Source organism: Monodon monoceros, unplaced genomic scaffold (genome assembly GCF_005190385.1).
Source record: "Monodon monoceros isolate NGI ecotype Baffin Bay Population unplaced genomic scaffold, NGI_Narwhal_1 Super_Scaffold_18, whole genome shotgun sequence".
Taxonomy (NCBI): Eukaryota; Metazoa; Chordata; class Mammalia; order Artiodactyla; family Monodontidae; genus Monodon; species Monodon monoceros.
In genome coordinates this window covers 168,613,066-168,633,447 of record NW_021703774.1, presented here as the reverse complement: position 1 = coordinate 168,633,447, position 20,382 = coordinate 168,613,066, and the positions used below count along the sequence as shown (strand labels likewise).

The window sequence follows — 20,382 nt, the reverse complement described above, 5'->3', positions numbered from 1 at the left end:
GCACAGTGGTTAAGAATCCGCCTGCCAATGCAGGGGACACGGGTTTGATCCCTGGTCCAGGAAGTTCGCACATGCGGCAGAGCAACTAAGCCCGTGCGCCACAACTACTGAGCCTGAGTTCTAGAACCCCTGAGCCACAACTACTGAAACCGTGTGCCTAGAGCCCGTGCTCTGCAACAAGAGAAGCCACCGTAATGAGAAGCCTGCACACCGCAATGAAGAGTAGTCACTGCTCGCCACAACTAGAGAAAGCCGGTGCACAGCAACAAAGTCCCAAAGCAGCCAAAAATAAATAAATAAATAAAATTAAAAAAAAAAAAAATCTGACCTCTGATGCTGTGCAATAACAGAGCTACAGACTTTTCAAATTAACAAAGAAATTAAAGAAACTAGAGATGTGAAGAAATGAAATACCATTTAATCATCAACAGGCTCACATCTGCAAAATACTTAATTACTCCCAGAACTCAAACATGCTACAATGGTATATGAAGGTTTAGATGATCTTACACTTGCCACTGACTTTCTTCCTTTTTTTTTTTTTGGCTGTGCCCTGAGGCTTGCGGGATCTTAGTTCCCTGACCAGGGATCGAACTCGGGCCCCCACAGTGAAAGCACCAAGTCCTAACTACTGGACTGCCAGGTAATTCCCCCATCCCCTTTTTTATTCCTACTGACTTTCTTTGCCTTTGAAAATAACTTCTAATCCATATCTAAATCAGTTTTTTAATTAACATCCCAATAAGAAAGTCTATTAAGAAGTAAAATCCTGGGAATTCCCTGGCAGTCCAGTGGTTAGGACTCTGTGCTTTCACTGCCAGGGCCCAAGTTCAATCACGCAAGCAGCGTGGCCCAAAAGAAAAAGAAGAAGAAAAAAAAATAAGAAGTAAAACCCTATGTAAGTCCACTGCTCATGTTTCAGGTTTGTTGAGAACTGCAAATAACAAAGGATCAAGTTAGATGACATTAAACAAACAAAAAGGATAATTACTGAAGCCACACTTTAATCTCCACTAAAGGGGGCAAGCTTCAGGTATCTTGGTCTTCTCATACATACCTTTTTGAACTAGCTACTCCAACAACTGGGGCAATTTTGAATTGAACTGACTGGTGCCTGGCATAAAAGAACATTCTCTTCCACCTGATAATCCATAACCCCAGAACAGAAACTAGCAATGTCCTCTGGCTTCTGAAACCTTAACTGATCTTCATTATAACAATGTTTAATAAAACAAATCCATGATTTCATAACTAAAAGAGTCAGTAGCTCATTTATGTCCCACTATTCCTCAAAGATCAACTCTTGGCAGCTGCTTCCTTCATGCAGCAAAAAAGCACAGCGCCTTTATTTTTCAAAGAGGTAGCAAACATTCTTCTTCTCTATTTGGACTGAAAACCTAGCCAGCAGCTGGGCCCCATGAGGTCCTTACCACGTGTATTTTAATGCTATACTAAAATAAGGCAATTGGCATTTTCCTGCTTCTCTTTGAGCAAACAAAGGTTTCTGGAAGAGGAAGGTACAGCCCAAACCCTATGCAAAGCTAATGGGACTGAAACGACAAGTTTCACACACTGTAGTTTCAATATCCAGCAGTCATTATCAACAAAGCTTGGAGAGGAAGGGAGTCAATTTAGGCAGCTATGTTTAGAACTCAGATATAATGGGAATGAGAAACAGCCATCAATAATACACTCAAATATTTTAAGCATCCTACTGAACTCTGTTTGCCTCTTTTTATTTAAGATGCATACATGTTGGTCTGGGTGGGGGTTGGGGACCCAACTTCAATGAGCCTTTCAGAAAAAATTAAGAATTTAAGCAAATACCACTGCTCAAGTAAATACTTCCTTTTACCAAAGTTCTCCACCCAAACAGAACATTCTCCTTTCAGAACATCTAGACCACTGGAATGTGCTATACAAAAGTTACCATTCGTAGTACGGTATGACTGCTCTGCTAAGAAATAACATTAAGAACGTGATTATTCCAACTGCTAGATCTCTTCAAGCTTTCTGAAATGTGCTTGACTGCTCCACGAACAACTACTGCAAGTCACATACCTCAAGTTAAAATCTAATAATCCCTACTCGAAGACAAGCCAAATATGCACAATTACACTCACGACAAGCAAAGAGTTCCTCAGTGTTCTGAATACTTTTCCTACTATATTATAATCCTCTGAAGTTCAAGGTCTTCCAGTTGTTTCATATTTTCCATGGTGCCTGGTAGTCACTAGATTAATGTTCACTGAACTCTAATTTTTGCACTTTCAGAGGTTAAATTATCTTGTTCCCTCACTTGTCTCCAGGGAAAGGTCCTGAGGCATTTATCCCATGCTTAGAGACTATGCTGTCATGTGTCTCACATCTACAAGCCAGGACATACTTGAAGGCCTGTAATTAAGTAACTATGGAATAAGAAAGGTTGGTTATCCAGTCTGGGCCTGCTGGCTATTGCAGGAGCAAGATTAGCAAGTGTATGGAATGACCTGACCATATTTGGAGCCTAAACACTAAAAGGCTTTTCAAAACATAATGCTGGGGATTCAACAGACTCCTATGTCAATCTGAAAGGGACATTCTACCTTAATCAAGAATTGCATGATTGGCCATGAACACACTCATCAAATAACCAGGAGAACTGGCTTCATTTTACTTTCCCTGCATTTTTTTGTCCCAGACTTTTACCTAAGAAAGAAGCTCTATCGCTCATATCTTTGTTACACAATTCCACAGAATAGATGTCAACTATGAACCTGGTGTTATGAAAGGTGCACAGGTGTCTAAGACATGGAGCCTGACTGTCCTCAAGTAGACAACAATCTTGCGGAGGAGACATCATCATCGTCCTATAATTTTGCAGGTTAAAATATATTTTTACAAGTGTTTCCTCAATTAAATTTCCTAGCAACCCTGTGGCACAAACAGAACTTATCATACGCATTTTACAGATGAGGAAATTGTGGGTTAGAGGAGCCAAGGAATTTGCTTCCCAAGTCTAAAGTTCTTCCTTTGCATGCAGCCTCTCTTACACAGATAATTATGGTAAAAGACAGATGGTAAAACATTAAGAAGAAGGTATGAAGAGTGTATTAAACGAGTATAAGCAGAAAAAGAGAAGAGCTTAATCTCCATGGTGGGGAATGTGAGAGTAGTGTGACAGACGGTGGCTTTTGGCTTTGTCTCCAAGATGGGTTTTAGAGGTCAGGACATTTTCAATCAATTAACATGGGGCGAACAAGTCTAGGGGCGAAAGAGGAATGGGAGGGGAAGGGAAAATGAAATCAGGGCATCCAAACAAAGCCATGAGGTAGGGAAGTTGAAGACAAACAAGGAGTCTCGTGTGGGCAGAGCCTGGCTGTGTAAGGATGCAGCAGTGAGTCAGGCTGAAAAGGTAGGCTTGGTGAATGCCAGGTGGGGTGGAAACTTCTACATGCAGTGCAAAAGGGCTCAGGCTTTTTGGCAGAGGAGTGACAAGGCTGGTTTTATGGTTCAGATTTGCAGTTTTTCCCGACAGGAGCTCCTGTCATTTTGAACAAGTCAATTCTTTGTGTGCAGGATCACCCCATTCACTGCACGACATTTAGCAACCCAAGTAGGTCCTTGCCTACTAACTGCTTGTAGTACTTTCCAGTCAAGACAATAAACAATGGCCTTACACATTTCCAGATGCCCTAGGAGGTGGCACCGTCCCCAGTTTTGGAGATGGCTGCCAAGTGTCTACACCAGGTTCAGATGAAGAGAGAAGAAAGGCAAGAAGATTGTATAGAAAAGACTTAGGGGGACTTCCCTGGTGGTCCAGTGGTTAAAACTCCACGCTTCCACTGCAGGGGGCGTGGGTTCAATCCTTGGTTGGGGAACTAAGATCCCACATGCCACGGCCAAAAAAAAAAAAAGAAAGAAAGAAAAGATTTAGGAAAGATGGAATGATTAAGTCATAAGTGTGAGTAATGGGGGGCGTGGTAAAAGGAAAGATATGAGAGAGATTGCAGAGATAGAACAGAATCAACAAGATTTGACTTTTGTTGTTGAGGGAGGGAGAAGAATTGAGGATTAATCCAAGATTTCAAGCTTGTATAATTGAGAGAATGATAATGCCATTAACTAAATTAAAGAGAGGAGAAAATTGGGGGGAAACTACTGAATTCTACTTTTGGCTCACTAAGTATGAAACATCTGTGAATCTCTGTGGCAGTATGAGCAAAGAACTGGAAATGTGGATCTCAAGCTCCACGTGAGCTAGGCATAAGGAATAAAATAGAGCTAAAGGGAGAAATACAGAGATGGAAGTTGAAGGAGCTAAGGAAAAAAATTAAAGGAATGCCTTGTTTTCAACCTATTCTGAAAACTGCCCATTCCCTGTCATAACCCTCTTCAGTTTGCCAGCTAGATAGCATGTGGAGACTGATGGAAGAAAACAATAAAAGAGACAGACCGAAAGAGACAACGGAAGACAATGAGAAACCTTTTCTTGGATATCAAGTAAGGAAATGAAACTACCAAGTAAGGAAATGAAAAAAAAATTTAAGCAAAAACAAGTATCAAAACCCACCAACCTCTGAGCTTCTGTGAGCTTACTCATGGTACTACTCCTTTCTATTTCCCCTTCAAAAAACTGCCTCTATTTTGTGGTAATACTCTTTTTCGAAAGCTAGTTAACTGAAAAATATTTTTTCCCCTCTCTTATCAAAAAGCCAAACTGTTGCTATGATAATTATTCACCCCTATTTCCTATCCTAGTTTCAATTTTACCCTGATTCATTTGATTTCCCTCTTAGGGTTCTAAAACTATTTTGTTTCCAAACACCATCCTAAAAAAAGTCCTGTCTTTAGAAACCTCGTCTTTGCTTCTCATTCCAATCATCTGTAGGTAACTGAAGTTACCCCTCCCTCAACAATAAATACTGGACCTAATATGGATCCTCCTGTAATTTCATTAAATGTTCTCAGCAAGGACTCATGTATAGTTTATTGCAGTCATGATCAAAGTGTGGTCTGTGGACTCCTGAAAACATGTGAGACTCTTTCAAAACTACTTTTATAATAATAATAATACGTACTAGTAGTAGTAGTAGTTGTAGAAGTAGTAATTTATTGTTTTTTTCACTGTGTTGACATGTACACTAATGGTGCCAAAGCAATGCTGGGGAAAACTGCTGCAGCCTGTGCATGACTCAAGGTAAGGGAACTCAACTACTCTAGTGTCACTGTGCTCTTCACTACCACACACTCACAGATTAAAACAAATGAAGCCAGTTCTGACTTCACAGATCCCCCAAAGAGTCTCATAGATGCCTTCCTCCCCCAAAGTCCAGGAATCACACTTTGAGATCTACTGCTCCAGGGGATTTACAACAGCACAAAAATAGCTCCCTGAGAGAACTGAAAACACAGCAAATAGTTTGACCCATTCCTTTGATCTATTTAGATACAATTCAAAGACAATGATGAGTTATCATTATTTACGGAACTCTCCTCTGGATATGAGAGTACAGCATATGGTCTGTGGCAGTCAACCACCAAGAGGCCTCCAAGGATCCTCACTTCCTGGTATTACACCCTTGGTCAATCCCTGTGTGACTTATAGGATAGAACAGAAAAGATGGTATTCACTTCAGAGCTTAGGGTGTAAAAGATACCCTGGCTGCTGTCTTAGTGTCTGTCTCTGTTTCTCAGATCACTCATTTTGTGGAAAGTCAGCTGGCAAGTTGTGAGCAGCTCTATGGAGAGGTCCATGTAGTAAGGGACTGAGTCTCTCATCAACAGTTACTGAGTGAGCTTGGAAGCAGATTCACCGGGCCCCAGTCAGGCCCTCAGGTGACTGTAGCCCCAGCTGACAGACTGACGGCAACCTCACGAGAGACCCTGAGCCACAACCTCCCAGCTAAGCCACTCCCAAATTCTTTTTTTTTTTTTTTTTTGCGGTACGCGGGCCTCTCACTGTTGTGGTCTCTCTCACTGCAGAGCACAGGCTCCGCACGCGCAGGCTCAGCGGCCATGGCTCACGGGCCCAGCCACTCCACGGCATGTGGGATCTTCCCGGACCGGGGCACGAACCCGCGCCCCCTGCATCGGCAGGCGGACTCCCAACCACCGCGCCACCAGGGAAGCCCTACTCCCAAATTCTTGACCCTCAGGAACACTGTGAGATAATGTTATTTTAAGCTGCTAAGTCTGCAGGTAATTTTTACACAACATGGATAACCAATAACTCTCCTTCCCCTCAAGAGTTCAAAATATGGCTTAAAAAAAAAAAAAAGACACAAACATACAAGTTAACAATGAAAGACAATGTGAGTTAAGTGCCAAATTAGTATTCCAGACATAAGCTCAGAACAGGAAAAATTTTTCTGTGGGCTAGAGAGTTGAGAAAAGGTTTCCCAAAGGAGCTAGAACTTCAACTGAGTTTTCAAGGAGAAGCAGGCTTCAGCTAAGTGGATGGGAATACTCTAGAGAGGAAGAATCAAGTACAGCAAAGTGACAACTTGAAAGAGGAGAGCTCTTGGGAAAAGTTGGGAGATGAAGTGGTAATTTAGAAATAAGTCAACTTAAAGAGGGTTTTAAATATAAGACTAAGTTTTTATCTTGTAGGCACTGGATAGACACTGAAGCTTTCTGTTTTTCTTTTTTTTAAATTAATTTATTTTTGGCTGCGTTGGGTCCTCGTTGCTGCACGTGGCCTTTCTCTAGTTGCGGCGAGCGGGGGCTACTCTTCATTACAGTGCGTGGGCTTCTCATTGCAGTGGCTCCTCCTGTTGCAGAGCTTGGGCTGTGGGCGTGCGGGCTTCAGTAGTTGTGGCACACGGGCTCAGCAGCTGTGGCTCGCAGGCTCTAGAGCACAGTCTCAGTACCTGTGGTGCACAGGCTTAGCTGCTCCGCGGCATGTGGGATCTTCCCGGACCAGGCGTCAAACCCGTGTCCCCTGCATTGGCAGGCGGATTCTTAACCACTGCACCACCAGGAAAGTCCTGAAGGTTTCTGAATACAGAAGTAATATAACTAAAGCAGCAATTCTGAGAACTTTCTAAGCGGCTTTCTTCTCCTGTCAATGAACTTTCTTTATGTAAAACCATTAATAAATACAGCTTTTGTGGCCTAAGATAGATCACATCTCAGTCTCACTTTGATGGAGGGATATAAATCACTAATAGAATAAAATGGTATCGGGAATTCCCTGGTAGCCCTGTGGTTAGGACTCGGTGCTCTCACTGCCAGGGCCTGGGTTGAACCCCTGGTGGGGGAGCTAAGATCCTGCAAGGCGTGGGGTGCAGCCAGAAAAAAAAAAAAAAAAAAAAAAGAATAAAATGGCATCTACAAAAATCAATTAAAATGGAGAGTTAATTCTAGAAAAAGTTGGGGCTTCCCTGGTGGCGCAGTGGTTAAGAATCCGCTTGCCAATGCTGGGGACACGGGTTCAAGCCCTGGCTTGGGAAGATCCCACATGCCGCAGAGCAACTAAGCCCGTGCACCACGACTACTAAGCCTGCACTCTAGAGCCCTTGAGCCACAACTGCTGAGCCGACGTACCACAACTACTGAAGCCTGTGTGCCTAGAGGCTGTGCTCCGCAACAAGAGAGGCCCGCACACCACAACGAAGACCCAACGCAGCCAAAAATAAATAAAATAATTTTTTTTAAAAATCCTAAAAAAAAAAAAAAATTCTAGAAGTCAAAAACTCTAAATTGTCTATTTGCCAAAACATTTTATTTATAATTTGACTACTTAAATTTGTATTTTATAAACAATAACCTTCATGTTCAAAATTTTTGTGTGACCCTAGTCAAATTCAGTGTTTGCTGAACATACACTACGTTAAGATAAAGAGTTATTGCAAAAATTAGTGCTAAGCTCTGGCTACTCCCTAAACAGGATCCCAGAAAAACCCTCATGTATGCCTTTCCTTTGTTTGCCTCTTACATGATGTCAAATGTTTAAAAACCTAAGCATAACACCTTGACCTCTTTGCAGTAGAGACAGTACAAAAATCCAATGAAAAAGCAGAATACAAAATTATATCACAGTGCCTACAATATATTTAGGCTCATGCTCTTCCCTAATTCTGATTGTAAAATTAATATAAACCCTTATTTAACATTTTCTTCATTAAGAAGTCAGACAAAATACAAGCCTCCAAAGTAGCTTTTGGAAACACGACAGCAGGCAGGATGGGATCTGCTTTCACAGTAAATACTTACTGTGTGAGAACCGCTGAGTGATTGGGGTTCCAGGATAAGGGTAAGTCCGACTCTCCCACTGAATGTTTCCTTCCTGGACAGCCTTTATGAAACCATGATAACACTGGTGGGCTACACCTAAAGACAAAAATAACAAAAGCTTCAGCCTGGACTCTTCGCTTGTAAATCAAATTATTAAAACTGCATCTATTAATTGTCTTATCACTTTTATAAGACATAAGTTTCTTTGGGGAACTCCAAATTTCTTTGATTTTTTCATTCAAAGACAGAAAACAGAATCACAGAATTTCAAAACTGGAAGATCTAATCCTTTCATTTTACCAAGGTTAAGTGCCTCCCTCAAGGTTACAAAATCAGCTCACACTTAAAATCTGCTCCCCTTTACATCATATCATGAGGCAACACATCAACATAATTGGTGCTATTTACTCCAAAGCAAAGGGGCTGGGAGATAATTTAGTTTTATGAGAAAAAGCGTGGTAAAACAGTCTCCGGAATATAACAGCTGTTCAGTAAATATCTATGGTTAGACCATGGCAACCAAGTATTCTCCATCTTAAACAAGGAGTAATAATAAGCTTACAGTGGATTATGAAATGATGAATTTATAACAAAGGAAAGCTGTTTTTTTTTTAAAAAAAATCAGAGTTTTTACTATAATGCTGGATGCATGTCATTATATATATGTCCAAACTCACAGAATGTACACCCTATGTAAACTACAGACTTTGGGTGACAAAGATGTATCAATGTATGATCGTCAATTGTAAGAAATGTACCCCTCTGGTGAGGGATGTTGAAAGTAGGGGAGGCTGTGCATGTCTGGGGACAGGGGTATACGGGAAACCTACAAACCTGCTCAGTTTTGCTGTGAACTTAAAACCACTCTAAAAAAGTAAAGTCTATTTTTAAAAAAGTGAGAGCTTTATACTTCTGGAACAATCTGCTTTCCCAACACATGAAACTACTTTCTTATTTCAAAGAGAAACATTTTGAATGAAGAGTACAACCAATTATATATATATATATATATATATATATATATAAATTTTAAAATAAATTTATTTATTTAATTTTGGCTGTGTTAGGTCTTCATTGTTGTGTGTGGGCTTTCTCTAGTTGTGGTGAGCAGGGGCTACTCTTCGTTGCGGTGCAAGGGCTCTAGGCGCGTGGGCTTCAGTAATTGTGGCACGTGGGCTCAGTAGTTGTGGCTCGTGGGCTCTAGAGCGCAGGCTCAGTAGTTGTGGTGCACAGACTTAGTTGCTCCGCGCTATGTGGGATCTTCCCGGACCAGGGTTCGAATCCGTGTCCCCTGCATTGGCAGGCAGATTCTTAACCACTGCACCACCAGGGAAGCCCCAATTATTTATATTTTGAAAGAGTGTATCATTCTCGAATTTATGCCACCTTAGTGGATCCTTAAGCAGGATCACAGAACATATTTTCTAATGATGATCATTATCCCTTGGTTGAACTCACAGTTAAGAAATGGAATATTAAAAAGACATGGCCATTTTTTGGTTCTGAAGAAGCTGGGGGCAGGAGAGGAATAAAGACGCATATGTACAGAATGGACTTGAGGACACGGGGAGTGGGAAGGGTAAGCTGGGATGAAGTGAGAGAGTGGCATGGACATATATACACTACCAAATGTAAAACAGATAGCTATTTTACATTATATTCTCCATAGCAAATGGAGATCAGCTCAGTGCTTTGTGACCAACTAGAGGGGTGGGATAGGGAGGGTGGGAGGGAGACACAAGATGGAGGAGATATGGGGATATATGTATATGTATAGCTGATTCACTTGCTTATAAAGCAGAAACTAACACTCCATTGTAAAGCAATTATACCCCAATAAAGATGTTTAAAAAAAGACATGCCCATTTTTAATGTGTGACCATACTGCCAACTACGCACTGGTGAAGTAATACAGATTTGCAAATGTTGAAATGAGGTAAGGCAGTAATGAATAAAAGACAGACACATAATGACTGAGGGGAAAAAAAGCTGTCTTGGCAGTGACTTCCCCCAGAAGATCTAAGAATGCGAGTACTAGGTTAAGGCTCTTCTCTCTTAAAGAAAGATCAAAATGATAAGAATGCCAAATAAAACCTAAGAATAAATTCATATATTTGATTAGATCACCACCCCTTGTCTGTGATTCTCCACCTCTATTTTAGAGGTAAAACCATCTATTTCCACAGTGTAAGGAGCCAATCTCTCCTGAAGAGTCCATTAACTCTGCAAACAGAAGCAGGCTGTGCATACCAGTATTACCAGTTGTGAGCAGATGAGCACAGGGCCCAGCAAGCAGTTTCAACACAGCTGGTCCTTATTAGCCCTCTAGGTTGGACTTTGGACAAATGACAGGGACCCTAATCCTCAGAGAATCACTCTGATTTGAGGAAAAGATTTTAAGACTGATTCTGATCTAGAGGTTTTTCTCTCTCATATCTCTGGCTGCCTTGTTCCCAACAGGAAAGAAAAAATTGATACGACCCTTGCTTTGATCAAAGATTATTCAACTGGCTCGGTCATCTTCATTCAAAAAATGGGCCCTTTCCACCTAAAATGGAATGAAACCAAATAACTGCTACTAATTAAAACTACAGTACAACTAGTAACCTCAACATTTAGCCAAAGTTGAAATCTTGATTAGAAAATGGAGGGGGGAAAAAAAAGAGAAACTCATTTCAAAAGTAAAAGACATACATAGGGCCTGTTGTGTTTAGAGATAAAATCAAGCAGTAAATGCTTTCATAATCCCACATCTGCCACAATTAGCTACTTTAAGCTATTCATAGTTCGCTATGAGGACTGTAAAACAGTTATAATAGTCCTGACAATAATAAGAGTTATATGAAGGTTAACTATTACTGTCAATCCATATCCATCCCATCTCTACCTATTCAAGAACAATACAACATACCAGATCAACTCCAAGAATATGCAGAAAAAGAATCCTCATTTTAAAACTGGAAATTGGATTAAATACTATAGTATTCAAGCTGTTCATAAAATTAGGCAGGATAAAGAGAAAAGAAAAATGTACAATGCTAATCGTCTAACACTAAATTTTAGAACCACAATAAATTTAAGGGAGAAAAGAGAAAATGAAATTGGGAGGTAAAAATAAATCATTCAAACAAATTTTAAGTAAATAAATAAAACTTTCCACAGTACCTTTAATAAGTCGGTACCACTGTTTGCAGACAAGGGCTGCAGTTTTGTGTTCCTGGTATGGTGAGAGAAAGGACAGGATATACTCCAAAACCTCTTCTGGCAGCTCAGACATGGACCTATTATGTCTAGTCTCCTCAACCTCCAATACTGGGCGGGGCTCCTCATCTTGCTCCATTGTCCCTTCCAGCACAGTCTCTTCTTGGTCCACAGCCATGAAGCTATCATCTTCACTGTCCGAGGAGCTGGCCATGACATTCCACTTGACAGCTACAGCGGGAAAGAAACAAACATCAGTACACACTGTCTGAAGTTCTGAAATAACTCAGGCAAGGCATCCAAGCTGTTCATGATTTCTTTTAGATGCTCAATCTGAAATCTGTCCTTTAGCACTTTCCCACACCAGTTGTGAGCCACCTTAATTTATCAAGTACAGCTCAAATACCAAGGCCATCCCAAATATCTAATAAATCCCTAAAGGCTTCTGATGGTATTTTTTTCTCTCCACTGAAAACCAGAGTGACAGTCGAGTTCTGGTATAACCATAAAACCAAAAAACTTGTTCTCAACAACTCCTCTAACTCAAGGATCTGACTGGCAGACAGCAAAGGGAACAGCAACTAGCTTCCCTTGGCCAGTAATATGATTCAAGACCTCAAACTTAGAAGAAAAAACTAACTGTGGGTCCTAAAAGAGTAAAAAGAACATTCTGAGGATATGGGAATAAGAAATGACAGGTTTTTTTAGCTTTTATACAAGGTAATTCACTTAAGAGGAAAATAAATATTTCAGTAACAGGCTTAACTAGCTATAATACCAAACACAAGGCAATATTTATATTAGAAAACATCATAACAGATCCAAGGAGTGAAAAACTGGAAATAATACAAATGCCCACCACCAACAGAACAGGTAGATTGTGGTACATTCACACAACAGAATACTATACAGCAAGGAACCACAGATACACACATGGGTGAATCTCTTAAACATAATACTGAGCAAAGAAGACAAAATAGTGCATACTACACGACCATGCTTATGTCAAGTTCAAAACTAGGCAAAATTAAGTTATGTTGTTGCAAGTGAGGATAGCGGTTACCAAAGGTAACAACTGGGAGGCTCCTGGGGTAGTGGTAAAGCTTCCTGATTGGGTGATGGTTACACAGATGTGTTCAGTTTGTGAAAAATTCACCCAAGTGAATACTTAACACACTTCTCTAAAGTTTACCAAAATAAGCCACTATTAACAGTTACCTCTAGTGGAGGTTAATTAATTTTTTAAAAAATATTATGGGTATTTTTAAATGTCTTTGTGCTACCTGTATTCCCTGAATTTTCTAGGAAGAGCACAAGTTAAAACACACACAGAGGGACTTCCCTGGTGGCGCAGTGGTTAGGAATCCGCCTGCCAATGCAGGGGACATGGGTTCGAGCCCTGGTCCGGGAAGATCCCACATGCCGCAGAGCAACTAAGCCCGTGCACCACAGCTACTGAGCCTGCGCTCTAGAGCCCATGAGCCACAACTACTGAGCCCGCGTCTAGAGCCCATGCTCTGCAACAAGAGAAGCCACCGCAATGAGAAGCCTGCGCCCCACAATGAAGAGTAGCCCCTGCTCACTGCAACTAGAGAAAGCCGCATGCAGCAACAAAGACCCAGCACAGCAATCAATCAATCAATCAATCAATCAATCAATAAATGAATAAAACATACACAGAGGCAGGTAATTCATTTATACCACACCAGTGATGTTTCATGCAAATCCTGAGGTAAAAACAGTACAATGTTCAGGAAATAGGGTGATTTATGTAAGAAGTGTGTCACAAGTTAGATTCTAGAGGAAGCAGATGCTAAAATAAAATTAGGAATGAAAAAGGTTTAATGGGGAGAACTCTTATGAGAAGAAAAGAATAGGATTTAGCAGGAGGAGCCATCAGACCATGAGGCAGATCTGACAAAGCCTGTCCAACAGAGAGCTCGGGAGCAAGGACGGCCAGCAGAGGACTCCAGTGCTGGGCAAGAAGGTGAGGCTCTTAGATCACTGCTCTGCTCACCACCACTGCCTGCCCTGAGAAGAGCATGACCTTGTTTCCAATGCTGTGGCAGACCCTGAAAGGACTAACAGCTTTCTTTTGCTACATTCCTTACAAACGGGCAGCAAGTCATTTCCTGAAGGGGCATCTGAGTTCATTTTATAATTTGTTAATACATCTATTCCCTTGACCATACACACCTACCCTGATCATTCACTACGCCATCCACCTTACAAATTTCCAGCATTCCCTCCAGCACTAACGAGAAGGATAAGAAATAACAGGAAGAGAAGAGTGACCCTGAAATATACTTTGGGGCCTAGAGAAAGATCTGAAATGTTCCAAAAGGTGAGGGGCGGGGGTGGGAGGAGAGCAAAGAAAAGAAACCTCCAACCTCATCTCTACCGCTCCTGTAATTCACATACTAATTATGTACAGCATCTTAAAAACTGGAAGAATGATCACATTAAGAAAAACATGAGTCAAAACTCATGAAATTGCTCCCAACATAATTTATCCACAAAATTAGCTCATGATACTGCAATGTAGCCTAGCAAAGTGGCTGCTAGAATCTTGATGATGATGAACAACGGGTGGCTAATTAGAAGTAGGGGAGGGACGTCCCTGGTGGCACAGTGGTTAAGAACCTGCCTGCCAATGCAGGGGACACAGGTTCGAGCCCTGGTCCGGGAAGATCCCACATGCCACGGAGCAACTAAGCCCGTGCGCCACAACTACTAAGTCTGCGCTCTAGAGCCTGTGAGCCACAACTACTGAGCCCACGTGCCATAACTCCTGAAGCCCACATGCTCTAGGGCCTGCGTGCCACAACTACTGAGCCTGCGTGCTGCAACTACTGAAGCCTGTGTGCCTAGAGCCCGTGCTCTGCAATAAGAGAACCCATCACAATGAGAAGCCCATGCACCGCAACGAAGAGTAGCCTCCGCTGGCCGCAACTAAAGAAAGCCCACATGCAGCAACGAAGACCCAACGCAGCCAAAAAAGAAAGGTAGGGGAGTAGCCTAAATCCCCCTAGCTGGGGGAGAGTGGTGGTGGCAGAGGGAGGGCAGCAGCCATTCCCTCCATTCCTCAAAAGTAGAGAAGTATTGTGATAGGTTCACTATAAACTGTGTTAAATAAAAAATCCTTAGCCACATCTGCCCTATTTTCAGTGAACTGTTTTTCCACATGCTTAACTTGCTAGAGGAAGGCCTTTCCATTTCTAGCCCTAACTCCTACCCTAAAGAGAACAGTTACATATCAAAATGACTATACTACCCAAGGCAATCTACAGATTCAATGCAATCCCTATCAAATTACCAATGGCATTTTTCACAGAACTAGAACAAAAAATCTTAAATTTTGTATGGAGAAACAAAAGACCTTGAATAACCAAAGCAATCCTGAGAAAGAAAAATGGAGCTGGAGAAATCAGGCTCCCTGACTTCAGAATATACCACAAAGCTACAGTCATCAAAACAGTATGGTGCTGGCACAGAAACAGAAATATAGATCAATGGAACAGGATAGAAAGCCCAGAAATAAACCCACACACCTATGGTCAATTAATCAACGACAAAAGAGGCAAGACTATACAATGGAGGAAAGACAGTCTCTTCAATAAATGGTGCTGGGAAAACTGGACAGCTATATGTAAAAAAATGAAATTAGAACATTCTTTAACACCACACATAAAAATAAACTCAAAATGGATTAAAGACCTAAATATAAGACAGGATACTATAAAACTCTTAGAGGAAAACACAGGCAGAACACTCTTTGACATAAATTGCAGCAATATCTTTTTTGAGCCATCTCCTAGAATAATGGAAATAAAAACAAAAATAAACAAATGGGACCTAATTAAACTCAAAAGCTTTTGCACAGCAAAGGAAACCATAAACAAAACGAAAAGACAACCCACAGAATGGGAGAAAATATTTGCAAACTACGCAACGGACAAGAGATTAGTCTCTCTCCAAAATTTACAAACAGCTCATGAGGCTCAATAGCAAAAAAACAAACAACCCAATCAAAATAAGGGCAAAAGACCTAAATAGACATTTCTTCAAAGAAGACATACAGATGGCCAAGAGGCACATGGAAAGATGCGCAACATCTCTAATTATCAGAGAAATGCAAATCAAAACTACAGTGAGATAACACTTCACACCAGTCAGAATGGCCATTATTAAGAAAAAAATCTATAGGGAATTCCCTGGTGGTCCAGTGGTTAGAACTCTGTGCTTTCACTGTCCAGGGCCCGGGTTCAATCCCTGGTCAGGGAACTAAGTTCCTGCAAGCTGCATGGCACAGCCAAACAAACATACCTACAAATAATAAATGCTGAAGAGGGTGTGGAGAAAAGTGAACCCTCCTACACTGCTGGTGGGAATGTAAATTGGTACAGCCTATGGAGAACAGTATGGAGGTTCCTTAAAAAACTAAAAATAGAGCTACCATATGATCCAGCAATCCCACTCCTGGGCATATACTCAGACAAAACCATAATTCAAAAAGATACACGCACCCCTATGTTCATAGCAGCACTATTCACAATAGCCAAGACATGGAAACAACCTAAATGTCCATCGACAGAGGAATGGATAAAGAAGAGGTGGTACACATATACAATGGAACATTACTCAGCCATTAAAAAGAATGAAATTATGCCATTTGCAGCAACATGGATGGACCTGGAGATTATCATACTAAGTGAAGTAGGTCAGACAGAGAAAGACAAATATCATATGATATCGCTTGCATGTGCAATCTTAAAAATAATGATACAAATGAACTTATTTACAAAACAGAAACAGAATCACAGACTTAAGAGAATGAATTTATGGTTACGGGGGGAGGGGGGAGGAGGGATAGATTGGGAGTTTGGGACTGACATGTACACACGGCTATATTTAAAACAGATAACCAACAAGGACCTACTGTTAGGGAACTCTGCTCAATATTCTGTAATAACCTAAACAGGAAAAGAATTTGAAAAAGAATAGACACATTTATACATATTACTGAATCACTATGCTGTACACCTGAAACTAACACAACATTGTTAATCAAATATACTCCAATATAAAATTTCTAAAAATCTTTTTTTAAAAAAGAGTACAGAAAACAATAAAAATAATTAGAATTTTTCTGGCCCCTCTCCCACAAAAGTGCCTTTTTCTACTGGAAAAAATATCACTTCCCACAATCCTTCTTACTCTTTCCCCTGCAAGTTATCATCTTTCATCTCCCATTGACCATATTCCTTTATTTATTGACTTTCTCATATATTTAACCCTCATTCAGCTCTGAAATTCACCAAGGAAAAGAGTCCAAAGAAACAGATTCCTTGAGTTCGGCTGCATCTTTCACATTTGAATTAAATATAGCATGTGAAATACAACTGCTCCCTTACACATCTTGACAGATTGTGAGCTGAGGGTCTGCTTCTGAACAAACTGAATCAATGAAGGCTGCAAAAGGTTATTTATATTACTATTTTTTCCCAAGCAAAATAAATCTGTTTGGCTCAATAAAACAGCTTCTTACTCTCTTTCCAAACCTTCTCAAAGTACAATTAGCAAGCTTAAATAAAGGGACTCACACTTTTGTAATTCCAAGTTTTAAGCAATTCTCATCGTTCAACCATTTCACTGTCCATAAAAGCAGCAAACCTCATGCCCCCGAGGGCATGTTTGCTGACTTGGCTTTGAGCACAGATGCCAATGAGAACACACAGGTATGGGCTCAGATGCAAATCCTCTGTAATTACGTGCCCTGCACCAATTTGCACAACCCTTCATTTTCATGTCCATGGTTAGGTAATGAAATCATCACTCATACTCCCAGAGGATATAGAGACACTTTGAAACAGTTTTTCATTTTTTCATGCCAAAAGGTGTACACTGGCCTGAGAGTCTGCTGCCAGACTCCTGAGCCGTACCCAATGACCCTTTGCTGGGTCAAGAGGGATGGTACTGAAGAGAAACCCTTTATTTGGCCCAGCTGTATCTTTTCTTTTGAAAAACTACTACACTATATCCAACTAAATACAAACCAATATTTAAAACCCAAATATTTTGCCCTTCTGGAGTTTAAATTAAGGTTAAGACTTTGAGACTGGGAGATCTGGCTACTGCTTCTAGCAATAATGATCTGTTACCCAGGCTAAGTCACGCAGTTAAAACAGGAAAATCTCTCTATCCCTAATAAATGAAAGTTCCCCACCTACTTCATAAAGATTCTGTAAAGCCAGCAGATGGCAACAAACTCCTCTGAACTTATTGGAGGAAACAGATTCACTTGTGAAGGGTTAAAATCGATTCAAAGAAATTCAAGATGGGAATGAAACTACTTTGTTATCCATGTAACAATCACTGCCTAGTACAATATTTGACCAATTGTACCTTTGATTTCTACACAACTAGACATCTGACAATCCTCTTGGAGTAAACACATTTTCTTTTCTTAAGAAAATCAGAATACACTTCACTTACCTGAAAGGAAATTGAACATTTAAAATACAATCAAGCTTATTCTTCACAATTTCAAAAGGTTAAAAAATGCAATTAAGGAAGAACCTTAATGATGATGGTAAAAAAAAGCACTGAGACTTAATTAAAGAATGCATAGCTGGATTGAATGGAAAGCACCCACAGTCATCCGTCAGCATGAGGGCCTCTCAAGCTTCAGGGGCAAAGTAGCAACCCTGCACAGACATCATTATGAACTCATGAAGTTACCCACCCCAGCCACACTAATGGGAGCTAAGTATTTTTTTTTTAAATATTTATTTATTTATTTGGTTGTGCTGGGTCTTAGTTGTGGCAGGTGGGCTCCTTAGTTGCAGCACGTGGGCTCCTTAGTTGCGGATCGCAGGCTCCTTAGTTGTGGCCCGCGAGCACATGAGCTCCTTAGTTGTGGCATGCAAACTCTTAGTTATGGCATGCACATGGGATCTAGTTCCCTGACCAGGGATCGAACCCGGGCCTCCTGCATTAGAAGCGTGGAGTCTTATCCACTGCACCACCAGGGAAGTCCCGTGAGCTAAGTATTAAATACTAGCCTTGAAAACAGAAAATACTGTTGAATGAAGATTTACAGACCACAATATGATCCAATCTAAGATGATAATAAGTCTTCTTCATATTAATATACCATTATTATCATCATTGTACTAGGTCAAATGAAAAAGTTACAAGAAGTGAAAAAATGGTAAAATATAAATTTCTACCTTACTTCATGCACTCAATAAATACCAATGGAACATTTGCTATATGTGAAAATACTGTGCTTAGATCTCATGGGAGTTATAAAAAGAAGATATGCCACTGTTTCCTCTCAAAGAGATTCACCCAGTGAGAGCCAAAGACACATAAAGAATACCAGCACAGGACAGACTGTGGTACCAATCAAGAAGCTCTAGCAGTTCAGGAAAGGAAGAGATGCCTTCCAACTAGTATGAGAATGAAGTAACACAGAAGCAAGCATTTTGGCTTTGAAGAATAGGTAGCATCCCAGAGAATGAAATGGGGGAAGGTGGAAAGAGGAAAGATTTTCAAGTTACTGTCTCCTGTACGATATTCTTATGCCACTTACAGAATTACTTTTAGGACAAAAGGGCAAAAACTGGGCTTCCCTGGTGGCACAGTGGTTAAGAATCCACCTGCCAACGCAGGGTCATGGGTTCGAGTCCTGATCTGGGAAGATCCCACATGCCACGGAGCAACTAAGCCCATGCAACATAACTACTGAGCCCACGTGTCACAACTACTGAAGCCCATGTGCCTAGAGCCCATGCTCCACAACAAGAGAAGCCACCGCAATGAGAAGCCCGTGCACTGCAACAAAGAGTAGCCCCTGCTCGGTGCAACTAGAGAAAGCCCGCGCAGCGACGAAGACCCAACGCAGCCAAAAATAAAATAAATTTTAAAAGAATGATTAAAAAAAATTTTTTTTAAAAAGAGCAAAAACTTTTTTACTCGATGGGCATTTTACCACATGTACAAACTACTTAATATTTTATCTACATTAACAGAAGCTCATAATCTGGAGACTCCTTAGTTCCTGACAGTCAATGTTTTGATATAAAAAAAGTCTAGAAATAGAATAATTTGGCATAACTACTGTTGCTATTAGCAAACTGTGAGCTATTTTGACAAGTAAATTCGGAGAGCTGTTTCTAGAAAGCATTCCAAATTTAATAACAGATATCAGCTGCAGTGAGGTTTGTTCTTTTTAAATGGTTAACTCATCTCTGTGTTATCCAAGTAAGAGTCCCTTTAATGAAACAGAAAAATAAAGTATTTTCCCAAACTACCCAACAGTATACTTTCTTATCATTCTTTGCAATGCCTGATGTTAAATGAAAGCATTTTATGACTGTTACAGAATAGTAGCAGAAATGTACAGTTCTCAGGGCCATTCCCCATATTCATATGTAGCAGCCAAAGGATTTTACTAAGTATAAACAGCTGAGAAAAATATACTGGTTTCAATCATCAATGAAGATGTTCTAGGTTCTGAAAATTCCATATGGAGAACCATATACTCTAGGTTCAGCAAAATGTTTCATGTGGTACAAAATGAAAAAAGTATAACAAAACTTTAACACTCAAATTTATATTTCATGAGAGCTTGAATTTTTAGATTTTAAGAGAAGACAGTAATAATATACAAAGTATAGCGTAATTCTAATTGTAGTAATTTAACTGTAGGACTTCCCTGGTGGCGCAGTGGTTAAGAATCCGCCTGCCAATGCAGGGGACACGGGTTCGAGCCCTGGTCTGGGAAGATCCCACATGCTGCAGAGCAACTAAGCCCGTGTGCCACAACTACTGAGCCTATGCTCTAGAGTCTGAGAGCCACAACTACTGAGCCCGCGTGCCACAACCACTGAAGCCCGCACACCTAGAGCCCGTGCTCCGCAACAAGGGAAGCCACCTCAGTGAGAAGCCCGCGCACCA

General features: G+C 40.7%; 1 protein-coding gene across 1 annotated transcript in view; it reads right to left on the bottom strand.

Moving 5' to 3' along the window:
• The window catches only part of FBXO42 (F-box protein 42), a 93,949-nt gene that overhangs the window by 31,006 nt on the left and 42,561 nt on the right, over nt 1–20,382 (bottom strand). Inside the window, exons 2-3 of the mRNA XM_029228344.1 lie at nt 11,383–11,649; nt 8,197–8,313 (exon numbers count right to left, since the gene is read on the bottom strand). Coding sequence (XP_029084177.1) covers nt 8,197–8,313; nt 11,383–11,632 — 367 coding nt within the window. The 5' untranslated portion in view covers nt 11,633–11,649. The remainder of the gene's footprint in view (nt 1–8,196; nt 8,314–11,382; nt 11,650–20,382) is intronic.